This window comes from Mustela nigripes, chromosome 3 (assembly GCF_022355385.1).
Source record: "Mustela nigripes isolate SB6536 chromosome 3, MUSNIG.SB6536, whole genome shotgun sequence".
NCBI lineage: Eukaryota > Metazoa > Chordata > Mammalia > Carnivora > Mustelidae > Mustela > Mustela nigripes.
Window position 1 is genome coordinate 4585778 of NC_081559.1, and position 16020 is coordinate 4601797.

A 16020-nucleotide genomic window follows, 5' to 3' on the forward strand; every position below is an offset into this window, starting at 1 on the left:
ATTTTTTATCTTTGTCCAGGCTTTCTGACTGTTCTGCAAATCCAGTTCCTGTTAGACTTGTAGATCCATGAAGAAAATATGCTGAACACACTCCCCCTCAAAACCATTGCCCTTAGTACTCTGTGGGTTTTGTTTTTTTTTTTCCAATTTGGAAATACACATAAATATATTATTTAATCTGCCACAGAAAGACTATTGTGGACTTACACATATTCCAATGTGATGGAATATGTAAGATAGAATCTTACAAATAGTTGTTGTAAAAAATCCCGGCCATGTGAAAAGCTTTGGCTTATTTTATAAAAATCACTATTGAAGGAAGATACTACCCATTCTATGTTTTCCAGCGGTAAGGAGATCTATGCCAAATATTTCTTTTAAAAACTTAGCATTAGAGAAACTATGTGTCTGGTTTCTGAACGAATTATTTATTCATCTTTCTGTCAGACAATGGAAACCCAAGTTCCCTTTTGGCAGAGCCCTCAGAATGAAGAGTTCACCTTTGTAAAGCCCAGTGGAGTGCGTGTAGCAGGGACTCTAAATATTTGCCAAATGACCTGATTAAATCATATTTTCTCTTTTCACGTTGGTTGCAAGGAAGCTCAGGGCTAAATGCAGGTGCTATAATCATTTTCCTCTACAATTCTGCCTTACGTTTTCACTTTCTCTTTAAATGAGCTCATTGAATATATTTTAATTACAAACCACTACAGATCCTTTTGGAAACTGGTACAGAATTTCATAAAAGAAAATTCATTTTATTTTCTAGATGATAAAAGACAAAATCATTTAAGTTTGTGGTTTGTTTTGCTTTTCGTGTGTATATTTATGTGTATGTGTCTATTTTTTACATCGAACAATATATAAAATTAAGTACATTTTCACTGGAAAAATATGGAGCTAGTTTTTTTGAAGCATGATCAGATTTTTAGACAGAAAAGCAAAACAGTCAGAAAATACACATACCAGATGAAGAAAAACAAAATGGCTAAACTTCAGTTTTTCATTCCAAGACACGAGGGGAAATTCTTTTTTTTAAAAGAAAATGTTGCAGATTTCAAAGAGGTGTAAAACATTTGCTATTTATAAAATATGCTATTTATAAAAACTTCCAGAAGGAAAGTTTAATATTAGCATTTTAAAACAATGGAAATCCCTAAAGCTCCAGCTCTGTGGCTTTATAAAATTTTATTCCCTGAGCCTTTCTGCAAGTAAAGAGAAAGACCTAAATGGAAGCCCAAGTCTTAGACCGATGAAGGGAGAATGACATTAAGTCGCCTGTTTAGCTTATCAGACAGAGATCCTGTCACTCTGCCTTGAAACAGATCCAAAGCTCCTGATTCAGGACTCACTAATGCCTTGGGTCTCATTAAATAAGAGAGGGCAGAATAGAGACCCAAATCAAGTACAACCAGAAAGTAATGCTGGCTGGCATGACTTGGCAAGTTCTTTGATTTCCTAGAGTCCATTTCAGGTATATCTTGGAACTCATAGCTCGGCCCAAGTTCGGTTTACCTCCCCTTAGTCTTGTTGGAGGCATGGCTCTCTTTATACTTGTTTTTGTTCGTTCGTTTGTTTGTTTTTTGTGAATTGGCCCTTGCTCGTCCTTACTGAAGTCTCTATTTTGTAAATGACATTAAATACGAGACATAGCATATTTATTTTTAGATTTAGGCTCTCTAAATTATTTTTCATTTTTGTAATCAGTAATGTGTGATTTTTGTACTAACAACAATAAGGTAGGTTCAAACAGGAAAAATAGGGGTGTTGCTAAAGGTTTTTAACCTCTCCTATTAACAACATCGAAGAAAAAATGAGAGTGTGTTAAGATCGGTACTTCCTCCCCAGTGGGAATGTCCACCGATGTCTGTCTAACGAGGGAATTGGCTGTGACATTAAATGAGCTTGTGAGCAGATAGCAAACTTCTAGGAATGTGAGTCACACAGTTCCTGTTTTCCCTTCTTGGGGAGATTTGAAAATGTGAAACAGAAATTAAGAGGACAGTGACATACTGAGGCTCCATTTGGATCCTTTTATTTTTCCAAAGTTTGTATTCTAAAATGTATGAAAATGTAAATACTACTGAAAGCCTGGAAATGTTGAGGGATGTGGCTATTATTTAAATATTGTCTAATGAGGGGTATACAATGTGTTTTAATAAGATTGGAATGAAGATAAAAGGATCTAAATTAACTTCCGTGAGAGTTTTAAAGTAGGTAATCAGTGCTTAATTAGGAATTGCAAGCTTCGATTGACATTATCTCTGTTCCTGTCTTAAATTTGGATTTCAAACAAACATGTATTTTTAAACTTTACTTTTATTTTAAAAGTTTTTCTATGGAATTTACTAGATAAATCTGATGCCAAACTAGCAGACCTTGGGCAACACTGAGGGTCTGAAGTGTTTTCATTTGCACAGATTTAAAAATATATTCTCTTTCCTTCTCATGTCCAATAACGGGATAAGATAGGAAATGATGCCAACTAAAAGAAATGACACTGAAGGTCAAAAATTATGTTTGACACCACTCTCAGTAACAGACAGATCATCCAAGCAGAAAATCAATAAAGAAACAGGAGCATTGAATGACACATTGGGCCAGATGGACTTCGTAGATATATACAAACCATTCCACCCTAAAACAGCAGAATACTCATTCTTCTGGAGCACACATGGAACTTTCTCCAGAACGGACCACATACTGGGTCACAAATTAGGGCTCAACCGATACCAAAAGACTGAGATTTTTCCCTGCATTTTCTCAGACCACAGTGCTTTGAAACTGGAACTCAACCACAAGAAAAAGTTTGGAAGGAACTCAAACACTTGGAAGCTGAAGACCACCCTGCTTAAGAATGTTTGGGTCAACCAGAAAATCAAAGAAGAACTTAAACAATTCGTGGAAACCAATGAGTTTGAAAGCACTTTGGTCCAAAACCCATGGGATACGGCAAAGGCAGTAGTAAGGGGGAAATGCATAGCCATCCAAGCCTCCCTCAAAAAAACTGAAAAATCCAGAATACACCAGCTCTCTTTACACCTTAAAAAACTGGAGAATCAACAGCAAATTAAGCCAACCCCACACACAAGAAGGGAAATAATCAAGATTAGAGCAGAGTTCAATGAGATAGAAACTAGAGATACAGTAGAATGCATCAACAAAACTAGAAGCTGGTTTCTTGAAAGAATCAATAAGATCGATAAACCACTGGCCAAACTAATCCAAAAGAAAAGAGAGAGGACTCAAATTAATAAAATTATGAATAAAGGGAGATCTCATGACTAACACCAAGGAAATAGAAACAATCATCAAAAATTATTATCAACAGTTATGTGTCAGTAAGTTAAGCAGCCTAGACGAAATGGATGCATTTCTGGAAACCTGTAAACTTCCAAAACTGAATCAGGAAGAAATTGGCAACCTGAATAGACCAATATCTAATAACGAGATTGAAGCAGTGATCAAAAACCTCTCCCAAAAATAAGAGCCCAGGACCTGACAGATTCCCTGGGCAATTCTACCAAACATTCAAAGAAGAAATAATACCTATTCTCCTGATGCTGTTTCAAAAAATAGAAAGAGAAGGAAAACTTCCAGACTCTTTATGAAGCCAGCATTATCCTGATCCCCAAACCAGGCAAAGACCTCATCAGGAAGGAGAATTTCAGACCAATATCACTGATGAATATGGATGCCAAGATTCTCAACAAGATCCTAGCTAATAGGACCCAACAGTACATTAAAAAGATTATCCACTATGACCAGGTGGGATTTATCTCTGGGATACAAGGGTGATTCAATATTCACAAATCAATGTGGTAGAACAAATCAATAAGAGAAAAGAACCACATGGCCCTCTCAATTATGCAGAAAAAGCATTTGATAAGATACAGCATCCATTCCTGATTAAAATGCTTCAAAGTATAGGGATAGAGGGAACATTCCTCAACTTCATAAAATCTATCTGTGAAAAACCCACAGTGAATATCATTCTCAATGGGGAAAATCTGACAGCCTTGTCTTTGAGGTCAGGAACACAACAAGGATGCCCACTCTCGCTACTGTTGTTCAACATAATACTAGAAGTCCTAGCAACAGCAATCAGACAACAAAAAGAAATAAAAGGTATTCCAATTGGCAAAGAAGAAGTCAAACTCTCTCTCTTCACAGATGACATGATACTTTACATGGAAAACCCAAAAGACTCCACCACCAAACTACTAGAACTCATACAGCAATTCAGTAATGTGGCAGGATGCAAAGTCAATGTACAGAAATCAGTTGCTTTCTTATATACTAACTATGAAAATGTAGAAAAGGAAATTATAGAATCATTTCCATTTACTATAGCACCAAGAACCATAAGATACTGGGAACAAATCTAGCCAAGGAGGTAAAGGATCTGTACTCAAGGAACTACAGAACACTCATGAAAGAAATTGAAGAAGACACAAAGAGATGGAAGACCATTCTATGCTCAGGGATTGGAAGAATAAACATTATTAACATGTCTATACTGTCTAGAGCCATTTATACTTTCAGTGCCATCCTGATCAAAATTCCACTGGCATTTTTCAAAGAGCTGGAGCAAACAATCCTAAAATTTGTATGGAACAAGAAGAGACCCTGAATTGCTAAAAGAAATGTTGAAAAAGAGAAATAAAACTGGGGGCATCACGTTGCCTGGTTTCAAGCTTTACTACAAAGCTGTGATCACCAAGACAGCATGGTACTGGCACAAAAACAGACACTAGACCAGTGGAATAGAGTAGAAAGCCCAGATTCGGATCCTCCACTCTGTGGTCAAATATTCTTCGACAAAGCAGGAATAAAAAAACAAAAAACAGTCTCTTCAATAAATAGCGCTGGGAAAATTGGACAGCTGTACGTAGAAGAAAGAAACTCGGCCATTCTCTTACACCATACACAAAGATAAACTTGAAATGGATCAAAGACCTCAACGTGAGGCAGGAATCTATCAAACTCCTAGAGGGGAACATAGGCAGTAACCTTTTAGACATCAACCATAGCAACTTCTTTCAATATATGACTCCAAAGACAAAGGAAACAAAAGCGAAAATGAACTTCATTGACTTCATCAAGATCAAAAGATTCTGCACAGCAAAGGAAACAGTCAACAAACAAAGAGGCAACCCAGGGAATGGGAGAAGATATTTGCAAATGACAATACAAACAAAGGGCTGATATCCAAGATCTATAAAGAACTCCTCAAACTCAACACCCATAAGACAGATAATCACATCAAAAAATAGGCAGAAGACATAAACAGATACTTCTCCAAAGAAGACATACAAACGGATATCAGACACATGAAAAATGTTCATCATCATTAACCATCAGGGAGATTCAAATCAAAACCACATTGAGATACCACCTTACACCAGTTAGAATGGCCAAAATCAGCAAGACAGTAAACTAACAAGTGTTGGAGAAGATATGGAGAAAGGGGAACCCTCTTACACTGTTGGTGGGAATGCGAGTTGGTACAGCCACTTTGGAAAACAGTGTGGAGATCCCTTAAGAAATTAAAAATAGGGGCACCTGGATGGCTTTGTGGGTTAAAGCCTCTGCCTTCAGCTCAGGTCATGATCTCAGGGTCCTGGGATTGAGCCCTGCATTAAGCCCCGCATGGGGCTCTCTGCTCAGCAGGGAGCCTGCTTCCCACCCACCCCTGCCCCTCGCCTGCCTCTCTGCCTACCTGTGATCTCTGTCTGTCAAATAAATAAATAAAATCTTAAAAAAAAATTAAAAATAGAGCTACCTCTGACCCTGTAATTGCATTACTGGGTATTTACCCCAAAGATACAGATGTAGTGAAAAGAAGGGCCATCTGTACCTCAATGTTCATAGCAGCATTGGCCACAGTTGCCAAACTGTGGAAAGAACCAAGATGCCCTTCAACGGAGGAATGGATAAGGAAGATGTGGTCCATATGCACTATGGAGTATTATGCCTCCATCAGAAAGGATGAATACCCAACTTTTGTAGCAACATGGACAGGACTGGAAGAGATTATGCTGTGTGAAATAAGTCAAGCAAAGAGTCAATTACCATATGGTTTCACTTTCTTGTGAAGCATAAAGAATAACATGGAGGACACTGGGAGATGGAGAGGAGAAGTGAGTTGGGGGAAATCGGAGGGGGAGACAAACCATGAGAGACTGTGGCCTCTGACAAACAAACTGAGGGTTTTGGAGGGTTGGGCGAGACAGAGGAGGGTTGGGTGAGCCTGGTGGTGGGTATTATGGAGGGCACGTATTGCATGGAGCACTGGGTGTGGTTTGAAATTCTTAAAAAAAAAAAATGATCTGGGGGCGCCTGGGTGGCTCCGTGGGTTAAAGCCTCTGCCTCCAGCTCAGGTCATGATCCCAGGGTCCTGGGATTGAGCCCCACATGGGGTCTCTGCTCAGTAGGGAGCCGTTTCTGTCTCTCTCTCTCTGCCTGCCTCTCTGCCTACTTGTGATCTCTGTCAAATAAATAAATAAACTCTTAAAAAAAATTATCTGTTTGAAACCAAATTCAAATGCGATTTTTTTAGAAGAAAAATTTAACTCCCTATCTCTTTGAAAATGGGCATTCTGTAAAAAGGTAACATGAATGAAAATGACAGAGTGGTAAACTCCAATATGATATGTAATGTACAATTTTATAAACTCACAAATACTTGCATATTGATGCTAATCAACTTGACCAGGTCTTTGTTTCAGGGAGAAACTTGATTTTTCCTAGGAGTCCAAAGACTAATGTTTCAGTAGCGAAGTTATTCACATAATGTTCATTTTTGAAGATTTTTTTCCAAGTGAATTAGTTTGCAAAACAAATATAAAAGTATTTTAAGCACAATTAGTAACTTTTTATATGAAAGTGAAATCTTTATGAAATCTTCAAAAACTTTAGGCCACAGTAAAATTAAATATGCCAGGTAGTGGCTTACAATTCCTTTGAGATAAAGCTATTGTTTATAACAAAATACAGAATTGAAATTTTATCCATTTAACATTTAAAACGTATAATATTAGTCTCAGACCTTGATTTTTCATGATCTTTTATCACTTTTAATACTTTCCTATGAATCAGCATATTCCAAAGTGCATTTTGGGGAACACCAGTACTCAAAAGTGCCGCAAAAACATGGGTTATTTTTCAAACAAGTTTGATTAAAGCTATTCACTCTACGGAATTATTAATAATTATTTTAGGTGTGATAATAACCCAATTTTATTTAAAAATGTTGCTCTTTTAGAATTGCAGGCTCAAGTATTTATGAATAAGATCATGCAATTTCTGGGATTTCTTTCCACATATTCTGAAAATGCTAAAGAGGATGCAGTTGGCAATGGGACGAGATTAGCCATGGGCTGGTGTTACTGCATTGAGTGGTGAGTACGTTTGCTTCATTATACTACCCAGCCTACATTTGGGTGTACTTTGTATATATTAAAACAAAAACTAAAAAATAAATAAATAAAAGGTGTGTATCTCTTAAAAATTTTACAGTGCGCACAAGAGCTGTGAGGTGTCCTGAGTGAGAAAGTCATCTGTTCATCTGAATTTCTCCCAAACTTATTGACCATGGACTGTTCTTTCCAAGGAATCCCTCCCTGCTTCTATCTCTTCTGGGCATTTGGGAACAGCTCTATCATAGTAGAGTTAATGTTTTTCCATGTATCATTGTCCAGGATAATTCCAGGCTTCTAGCACATGAAAAGTTTCATTTACATGTTGAAAACCATTGAGATAAAAATGAAGAATTAAAAAAAACCCTTTTTTGTTATTTCTAAATTCTGAGAGGTGGGAAGTATCCATAGTACAACATCTGATCTCAATTTCATTGAGATTAATTTTGTATATAAAAATAAATCAAAAATATTATTAAAATACAATTTCAGGAAAAATGAATGATAACACCTATCTTGAAATATAAGAAGCATTTCTTGGTTGACTACTGGCCAAAAATCTAGTGATCACTGTTTAATATTTAAGTTAAAAGCTCTTTAAAAAACAAAACTCTACATATCAATAATTTTATTTTTATATTTTAATCCTAAGTTTTTATAAAATTTAATAATTTGTTAAAATCCTATTTGCATACCCATAAGTTATTTCTCACCCTAGAAAAATTATATTAGATAGAATAATTCTCAAAATAATATTCTAGAACTGCTAAATAAAATGTACATTTTTCTATAAATGTTTGATAATTCTACCTAAGTCAGACATTACATTGTACTTTTAATATAAATTACTATTTTTAAATAAATTATTATTTTAAAAATAAGTTACACATAAATTTTAAATTTTGCATTTAAAGAGATAGCCTGTATTATTTATAGCTGTCCTTTCTAGCTATTTAGAGACTAACAAACTTTTTTATTGTTGACTTTAATGGAAATTCAAACAAGAATGTTTGCATTCATTATAATATACTGCCAAAAACTGCATTAGTTTCCACTGGTGCCCATTAATTTGATAAATGTTTTGTCATTTGTCTCATTTGCACTGTCAAAACAAGTTAGTTCTATCTTACTGACATTTTTGACAAGTGCTTTAACTCTGGCAAGAAAAAAAAAGGCATTTTATTTGCTACAACATAAATTCACCATTGCTTATTGAAAGTTTGAGTCAAACAAGAGAAGATTAGTACATGTCAGAAGTCTTGCAAGATTCAACTTAGGATTAACGGTAAAAAAAAAAAAAAAAATTCCCCCCAACTCTTTTTTATGGAAGTGCTCATATTCTATGGTAGAAAATTTATAATGTACCTGCATAATCTGTTCTTGCATAATGCCCATCCTCAGATTTAGTTGTTGTAGTTGTGTTATCTGTGTTAAAAAAAATAACAATTAATATTGATTAATTGCTTCTTAAACATCTAATGTCAAATTTATATTTTTCCAGCAATAGTACCTTCACTGTCACTAAGGAAAAGTTACAACTATAGTTCTAAGCTACCTTTATGCAAAGACAGATTTACATCAATTTGCTTGAGAGCAAATAATAGAATGATATCACCTTTCTAGAGTTTGGGACAAAGAGAAGTTTCACAATTAGAGCGGAGATAGATGGATAAAGGAATAACAAGTCAAAAACCAAGGAAATGTTTCTTTCTGAGTAAGAAACAAAATAGAACATTCTTATACACCCTGCTTTAAAAAAATGTACTTGAAATATGTCTATTGACTCAATACATGGAAATGGTGTGATTTGTTTTTAATTTCAAGATTTTCTAAGAAAACCTCAGATTCTTCGCTAAAGATGACTTTGACCTTTCTCCCCCCTGTGCAGGGAGAATGTCGGCTGAATATTGGCTTCTGTGTTTACGGCATTGCGAAGATACAGTCCCATTATATAGGAAAAGATATGGGCTGCTGCGGATAGGCTCTCGAACTCCTACACTCACCACGAATGCTACAGTAGACTCTCCGACCAATTATAGATCAGAATTGTCCTCCGGAAAGGAAATAGCTCGCCTCATAAGGAGTTCTCTTCACTTTTCATTTCTACACTAAGACTAAAAACATTCTTGGAAATGAGTTTTGGTACAAACATTACCTTGACATCGACCCAACGACATGACTTCAATTTTCTCCTGTTTCTGACACGATGCTTCTTTGATCTGACACGCGTTATCGTAAGACTTCCCATCAGAAGCACAGAGGGGATTGAAGTGGGTTTGAGAACAGTCGATGTTGCACACACACCTAAAGGAAGAGAGACGTAAAAATGGGTGAATGGTGATGGATAGTAACTAGATTAAGATGGCGGTCACGTCCAAGTATATATGGATACCAAATTACAAGCTCATTTACCTGAAACTTATATAATGTCATACAGCAATTCACCTCAATCGATTAAAAAAAAAAAAAAGAAAGAAAGAAAAAGTAGCGTCATATGTTGTTATCCTGTTATCCAGAACAGAGAAAGTGGGAGTACTACCAGGTTGCCGACATACAAGTCGGCAAAATTGAATGGTCTCCTGGCAGGGAAGCTCCTTCACTCTTCTACCTCAGAGGGAAAGAACCACAGAACTAACTCACTGAAAATAATTCAAAAGACTGATAAAAGGATTAAAACAAATTTAAAAAAGGGAAGATGCAGAAAATAATCATCAGTAAATCTCTGCCATTGGAACTTTAAAAACCTGTGGGTAAACTGATGTGCTGATGTCGGCACAATTCGTACGGGCTGAGGTCGCCCTGAAAGTCTGCTTTACCGCTTCCTCAGATGGGATCCTACTGTGTGAACTTCTATTCTCGGGGTATCTGAACGGTGAGCGCGGGAGGACATCTGCAAGAAAGCAAGCCGGGAGATGCTTGCGGCGCATCCAGGAGTTCTCTCTGCTACAAGGGAATGCGCGCGACGTGCTAAGCGGGGGTCTTTGGTGGTCCTTACCTTGGGGGGAGCATAAAACAGTTTGAGAATCAAATGAAAGATGTGGCTCTGTCTTCAGAAATACTCATGCTCACACAAAACAACTTTTTTGCATAAAATTTTAGAGTGTGAGCCCCTTGAAACCTGTCCCATGGATCCCTTCCCCAGAGGCACACTGTTTTTTTTCTAATTCTAGCCCTAAGTAATAAACACAAGTTGATTACGATGTTAATATTTTTCTATAATATACATAGAAAGTTAGTGAGTCAATGAGAATTAGTTTGCCTGAATGAGAAGAATGAGACATTTCTAGCAAACTTTATATGACTTTTCCTATGTTGTTCTAATTCTCTGTATTTTACAGTCTACTTTGCCACTCAGAATATTTTTATGTGTATAAATATGTTATTGCCTTAAAATAAAACCTTGTATTTTAAATTTCTATTAATATTAAGCTATTTTTCTAAATAGATTATATGCTTCACTCACATTTTACTTCTGTAGCTCTTACTCAGAGCTGGGCATGTAATATGATGATTACAGTAGCAACTAGCTTACTACACGCTGGGTTCTTAACGTGCGTTGCTTTATTTAATCTTCACAACAGCCATTTTATAGACCAATGATAGCCCAATTATAAGGTCAGGAAGCTAGTAAATTGTGGAACAAGGACAACCCACGGACGTGCTAAAGTAACATATAACCCCTTTCTTCTCACCATAGGCTGTGCTTTAGAATTTCCTGGAAAACTTCTAAATATTCCAATTTACAAGCAGGTTTCTGGGCCCCAGTAACTCTGGGGGTAGAGCCTAGGATTCTGCCTTCTTAGGCCGTCAGCCTGGCACCAGATTCACCTCCTGGGAATCACTGCTTGATCTATTTGTTGAATAAGTGAGAGAGGGTTTGTCTACACACCAGCGCTTCTCAGAGTGTGTCCTTAGGCCATCTGGATCAGAATTACCTAAATCGCTGTCGAAAGTGCTGGCAGAAGTAGTGCCAATGCCCTTAATTTTTTGTCAGAGAATTGCTTTAGCAGCACTTGGTTATTTTTACTTTCACATACTTAGGAACAAAGAGCTAGGACAGATGGTAACCATCTCTGAATGCTTAAGTCATCGAGTGGTTAGTTAAGTGGTGATCTGACCTGCGCCCCGATGTTCCTGCTTTGGCATCGGAAAGATCTGAGATCGAGCGCCGCCTACATGTTCAAGAGCTTTTGGTCCTTCTCACCGCGCGTTTGGGAAAGTGACTTTGTAGATCAGCCTTGCCCTCCTTAACCATTTGTGGTGAATAACAAGGTGAGGAGACGGACATGGCGGGTTGTTTGGTTGTTTGTTTTAGGTTGGTTCTATTTTCCCTTCAAGACAGCTTATTGTTGTTGGGTTAGACTCTGGGGACTATCTCCTTGAAAAACATCAACATAATTATCTATGACTAAGAGCAGAACAGAGAGAAAGTCATGTTTTCTTGTCTATCTAAAGAGTATATTATATAGGATATGAGGGTTCTGCGGGTATCCTCAAATTATTTTTAGTATCTGAGTTATTAAATTTAATTAGTTGGAAAACTGTGTAGGATTCCAGGACAATAGTCTGAAACTCTGCTGATAGTACCTGAATTATCTTTGTATTCCCTGCACCACCCAGTACTCTGTGTACACTAGTCATTCAGTAACTGCAGGTAGTGGATAAATGAAATGAATAAATATAGTAACATGGTCCTATATTATTAAAAAAGGATGCAGTAATATAAATTATCATTACTATATTGTCATAAAAACAGACATAGGGTAGCTAAATAATTTTCTTGACAGATATTAAATGTTCTCACTGAGCTCAAATAATGACAATAATAATAGTAGCTCACTTAATGATAGTGTTATTGTGCTTTATATCCTGTGACTCCTTTGATCCTTCTATCTCTCTGAGGTAGCTACTATTGCTATCTTCAGCTTACAGATGAGAAAATTGAAGCTTGGAGAAGTCAAATAGCTTTTATGGGGAAGAACTTAATTTCCAGTACAGGCGGTTTGATGCCAGAACCAACACTGTTCCACACATTGTTCAGTACAATGAAAAAGAAGGCAGACCCAAATTCCCAATATTAACTAATTAAAAGAGTACCTTGGATGAATAGGACTTGAAAAAATAAGGCTATGTCTACTCTTGGACTATTCATCGTGGTTTTATGAATCTAAGTCACAATGCCTCTTAGTCTCTGTCCTCCCAAACAGACGGTCCCAACTTCGTAGCATCATAGGGATGTATCAGCGAATATTCGTTTGAAGGCATTCTGAATTAATACCCGATTCTTAGAATGAATAACAAATGATATGAGTTAAGTGAATGTGACTACTTAAGGCATCAATTGTTTACACTATTTTATCCTTTTTTTTTTTGTAAAGATTTTATTTATTTGACAGACAGAGATCACAAGTAGGCAGAGAGGCAGGCAGAGAGAGAGAGAGAAGGAAGCAGGCTCCCTGCTGAGCAGAGAGCCCGATGCGGGACTTGATCCCAGGACCCTGAGATCATGACCTGAGCCAAAGGCAGCGGCTTAACCCACTGAGCCACCCAGGAGCCCCTACACTATTTTATCCTTAACAAAATTCGATATAAAGTTGTTTCTACTTTTTATAAAAATATACATTTAGACAGACACACACACGTACACACAAATGAACACTCCAACTAACTCTAAGTTTTAGCACCAACTCTTTTCCAAGTAGCTCTTTCAAAACTTTCAAAGAGCCTGGAATTTTCTAAAGTTCGGATTCACGGGGCAGAGAGTTTTTCGTGTTGATATGAGTACGTGAATTTGCGTACGTGTGTGCGGAGAATGGGCTCTGTGGGGGCATTGACTGCGTTCTTAACGTGCCTGTTTACTAGTTTATGCCTTTACTTTCTGCAACCTTCTTAAAGGCAATATGTCTTTTTTACCGTTGAACTTCTGGAACCTGGCAGAGCGCATCGCAGAAAGTCATCAGGAGGCGACTGTGGAATGGCCGGGTGGACGTGGGAGCGGAGGAGGGTTGCTATTGTCTAGACACGAGCACACGGGAGAAGAACCGGTGGTCTGTCCAAACACACTCACCTAAGTCTGTGCTACTCGGACCTTGAAAGAGGCCACCCCCTCCTTGAATTTGTGTCCCACGATGGAGACAGGGCACCAGCCCTTAGTGACTCAGTGACCGCAGAGTACAGTTGTGAAATGGACAGGTTTCACCCCGCAGGTCACTTCTTATATTTTGCAGTATTCAGGTACAGGTTTTAAGAACCAATATAATTTAAATATGGTGGTGACTTGTCAGTTTATGACTGTTTCAAGCCGCTGAAAAATATAAGGCTCCGATAAAAAGGTGACAGAATTATCATACAGTGCAACAGTGAAATTGCAGGTCACTCCGCGCTGTAGCAGCTTATGTAAATTAATCCGGGGTTTTTCTTTTTACAGAAATGAAAGGCAGATATTTTTAAAAACAGAAACTCTCCCTTCTTCACTGCTTTTGGCAAATAATTGTATTATTATTCATTCTGAGAGGAGTAACTAGTTAATTACAGCATGTCACGGGTAGTTTCTGTGAGCCAAGGGTTTGTAAGGCTGAGGACTGCATGGGTGCCTGTAAGGGTGTGTGTGTGTGTGTGTGTGTGTGTGTGTGTGTGTGTGTGTGTTTTCTTTCCTTTTCTTCTTTTTTCCAATCTATCTCAGTCTTTTGACATTTTGACACTGCGATTACATAGATCTCTTTTCTTCTAGGCTACAAAGAAAAAGAATCAGCCCTACTTGAAAATAATAATTTTAGGGTCTGTATGTGGAAATACTACCCTCTGAAATCCTTCAAAGAACATTAACATTGAAGAAAACCTTAGTTCTCTGAATTGTAGGGAGAAGCAGAGCATCTGGCGATTTAGAAAGACCACTTGATGGAGTAAAGAACTGAAATTACAGGAAGTAAAAGGTGGTGTCTCCGATGGCCCACATGTATTCATAGTTAGCTCGTGAACCTTGTGGGGGGCTTGGCATTCAGTCAACAGCCTGCCTCTCCTGAAACGGCTCCTCCAAGGACGTTCTGCAGTGGGTTAAGGAACCCTTTCCCTCACATTTGGAAATGCCTCCTTGTCCTCCAGAGTGTGAGGACACCAAAGCCACCAGGTAGAAATCACTTATTCATGTGTCTGGCCGGTGGCCGCCCTCGAATTTCACCAGATTTTGTTTCATCTACTAAACATGCCGTCACTTGTTCCTCCCCCAAGGTCCTTGACTTGCCCATTCCAAATTTTGTCCGTACAACATCGCTAATCAGTTTTAAAGTACCCAATGGTACTGTGGTGAAGACGGCTTTCTGGGTAGTTTTGAACCTTGACTGGTCTGTGTCCCTTGAGTCTGGCTGTCCCTGCGGCTATTACGCAGACCCTTTCTGGCCCGGCCAGTCAACGAGGTCAGAGCCACTGCCCGTGCTCTCCTCAGAGCCGTAACGGATGAGCGGCATTCTATTAATAACAGACAAAACAGTGTGTTTTTTTCATTCAAGACTCTTGCGATACTTTAAGCTCATTTACTCATTAACTCTCATGGTACTCCTTTTGATGGAACTTGATTATAATTATTTTATCTGTACAGAAACTACAATTCCGGAATGCCTGGTTTGTGAGGGGGAAAATGAAATAAGAGATGTGAAAATCCACTGGAAACAAAAAGCCTCTATACAGGGTGTGGAAAAGCATTGACTGGGAGGTAAGACCACCAGGTCTGCTACATTGTTACTCGGGCAATATATGTGAGCTCGGTTTGTTTTGTTTTTAAATTTGAGAAGGGCAATCCTTCTAGCTTTGAAATCTAGGAGGAAGGAATAATGCCCTTCTCCAGACACATTACCAAGGACTACAGTGAGGTTTTCCAAGGCGGACGTGGGTTATCTTGTACACAGAAAAAGCTTAGTTGCCATTAATCTCTCTCCCTTTATAAGAAGGTAGAAGATTGAAGTTCGTCTATTAAATGGAAGGTCTTGGGATTATTGAGAAAAAGTCTAGAGCAACAGGTAGCCCATCAATGGGGGTCTGAATGAAGAGAAATTAAGCTGAGAGACCCTTCTCTGGGGTGGTGTCCGAACTTTCAAAAACAGAACCACCTGTTGAACAAGTGGGACTATTCCTGGGTGACAGACTGACGGCCGTGAATCACAATGATGTCTAATTCCAATAACGGCAGACGGGGAATGGGACTCGCGCCTGGAGTTCGGTCTCAGACAGACCTGTTTCACCGACGCGATCAGTCACTAGCTGTACGGCATTGGACTAGTTACTTAACTGCCTCGAGCCGGTGAAAATGAAGATACTCACTCAAGACTGTGGAGATTAATTGGAATAACGCACATCAACTGTTTAGTGAAGTTTCTGAGAAGTTGTAAATAACCAATAAATATTGGTCATCATTAACTTTTGGCTTAGTGGTTTCTAATCTTGGATGCGAAGAAAAACCTTCTGGGGAATAGCTCAACCTTGGGCATCCACCCAGAGATTCCCACTCAGGAGGTCTCGTGTGAGGCTGAGTATGAACTAGAGTCGTCGGAAATCCTACAGGGGATTCTGACGTGCAGATGTGGGGAGCCGTAATAACAGAAAATAC

At 38.2% G+C, this 16020-nt stretch overlaps 1 protein-coding gene across 1 annotated transcript in view; it reads right to left on the bottom strand.

The window, feature by feature from the left end:
• TMEFF2 (transmembrane protein with EGF like and two follistatin like domains 2) overlaps window positions 1–16020 on the bottom strand; it is a 227401-nt gene that overhangs the window by 39614 nt on the left and 171767 nt on the right. The window contains exons 6-7 of the mRNA XM_059392628.1: window positions 9577–9725; window positions 8787–8846 (exon numbers count right to left, since the gene is read on the bottom strand). Coding sequence (XP_059248611.1) covers window positions 8787–8846; window positions 9577–9725 — 209 coding nt within the window. The remainder of the gene's footprint in view (window positions 1–8786; window positions 8847–9576; window positions 9726–16020) is intronic.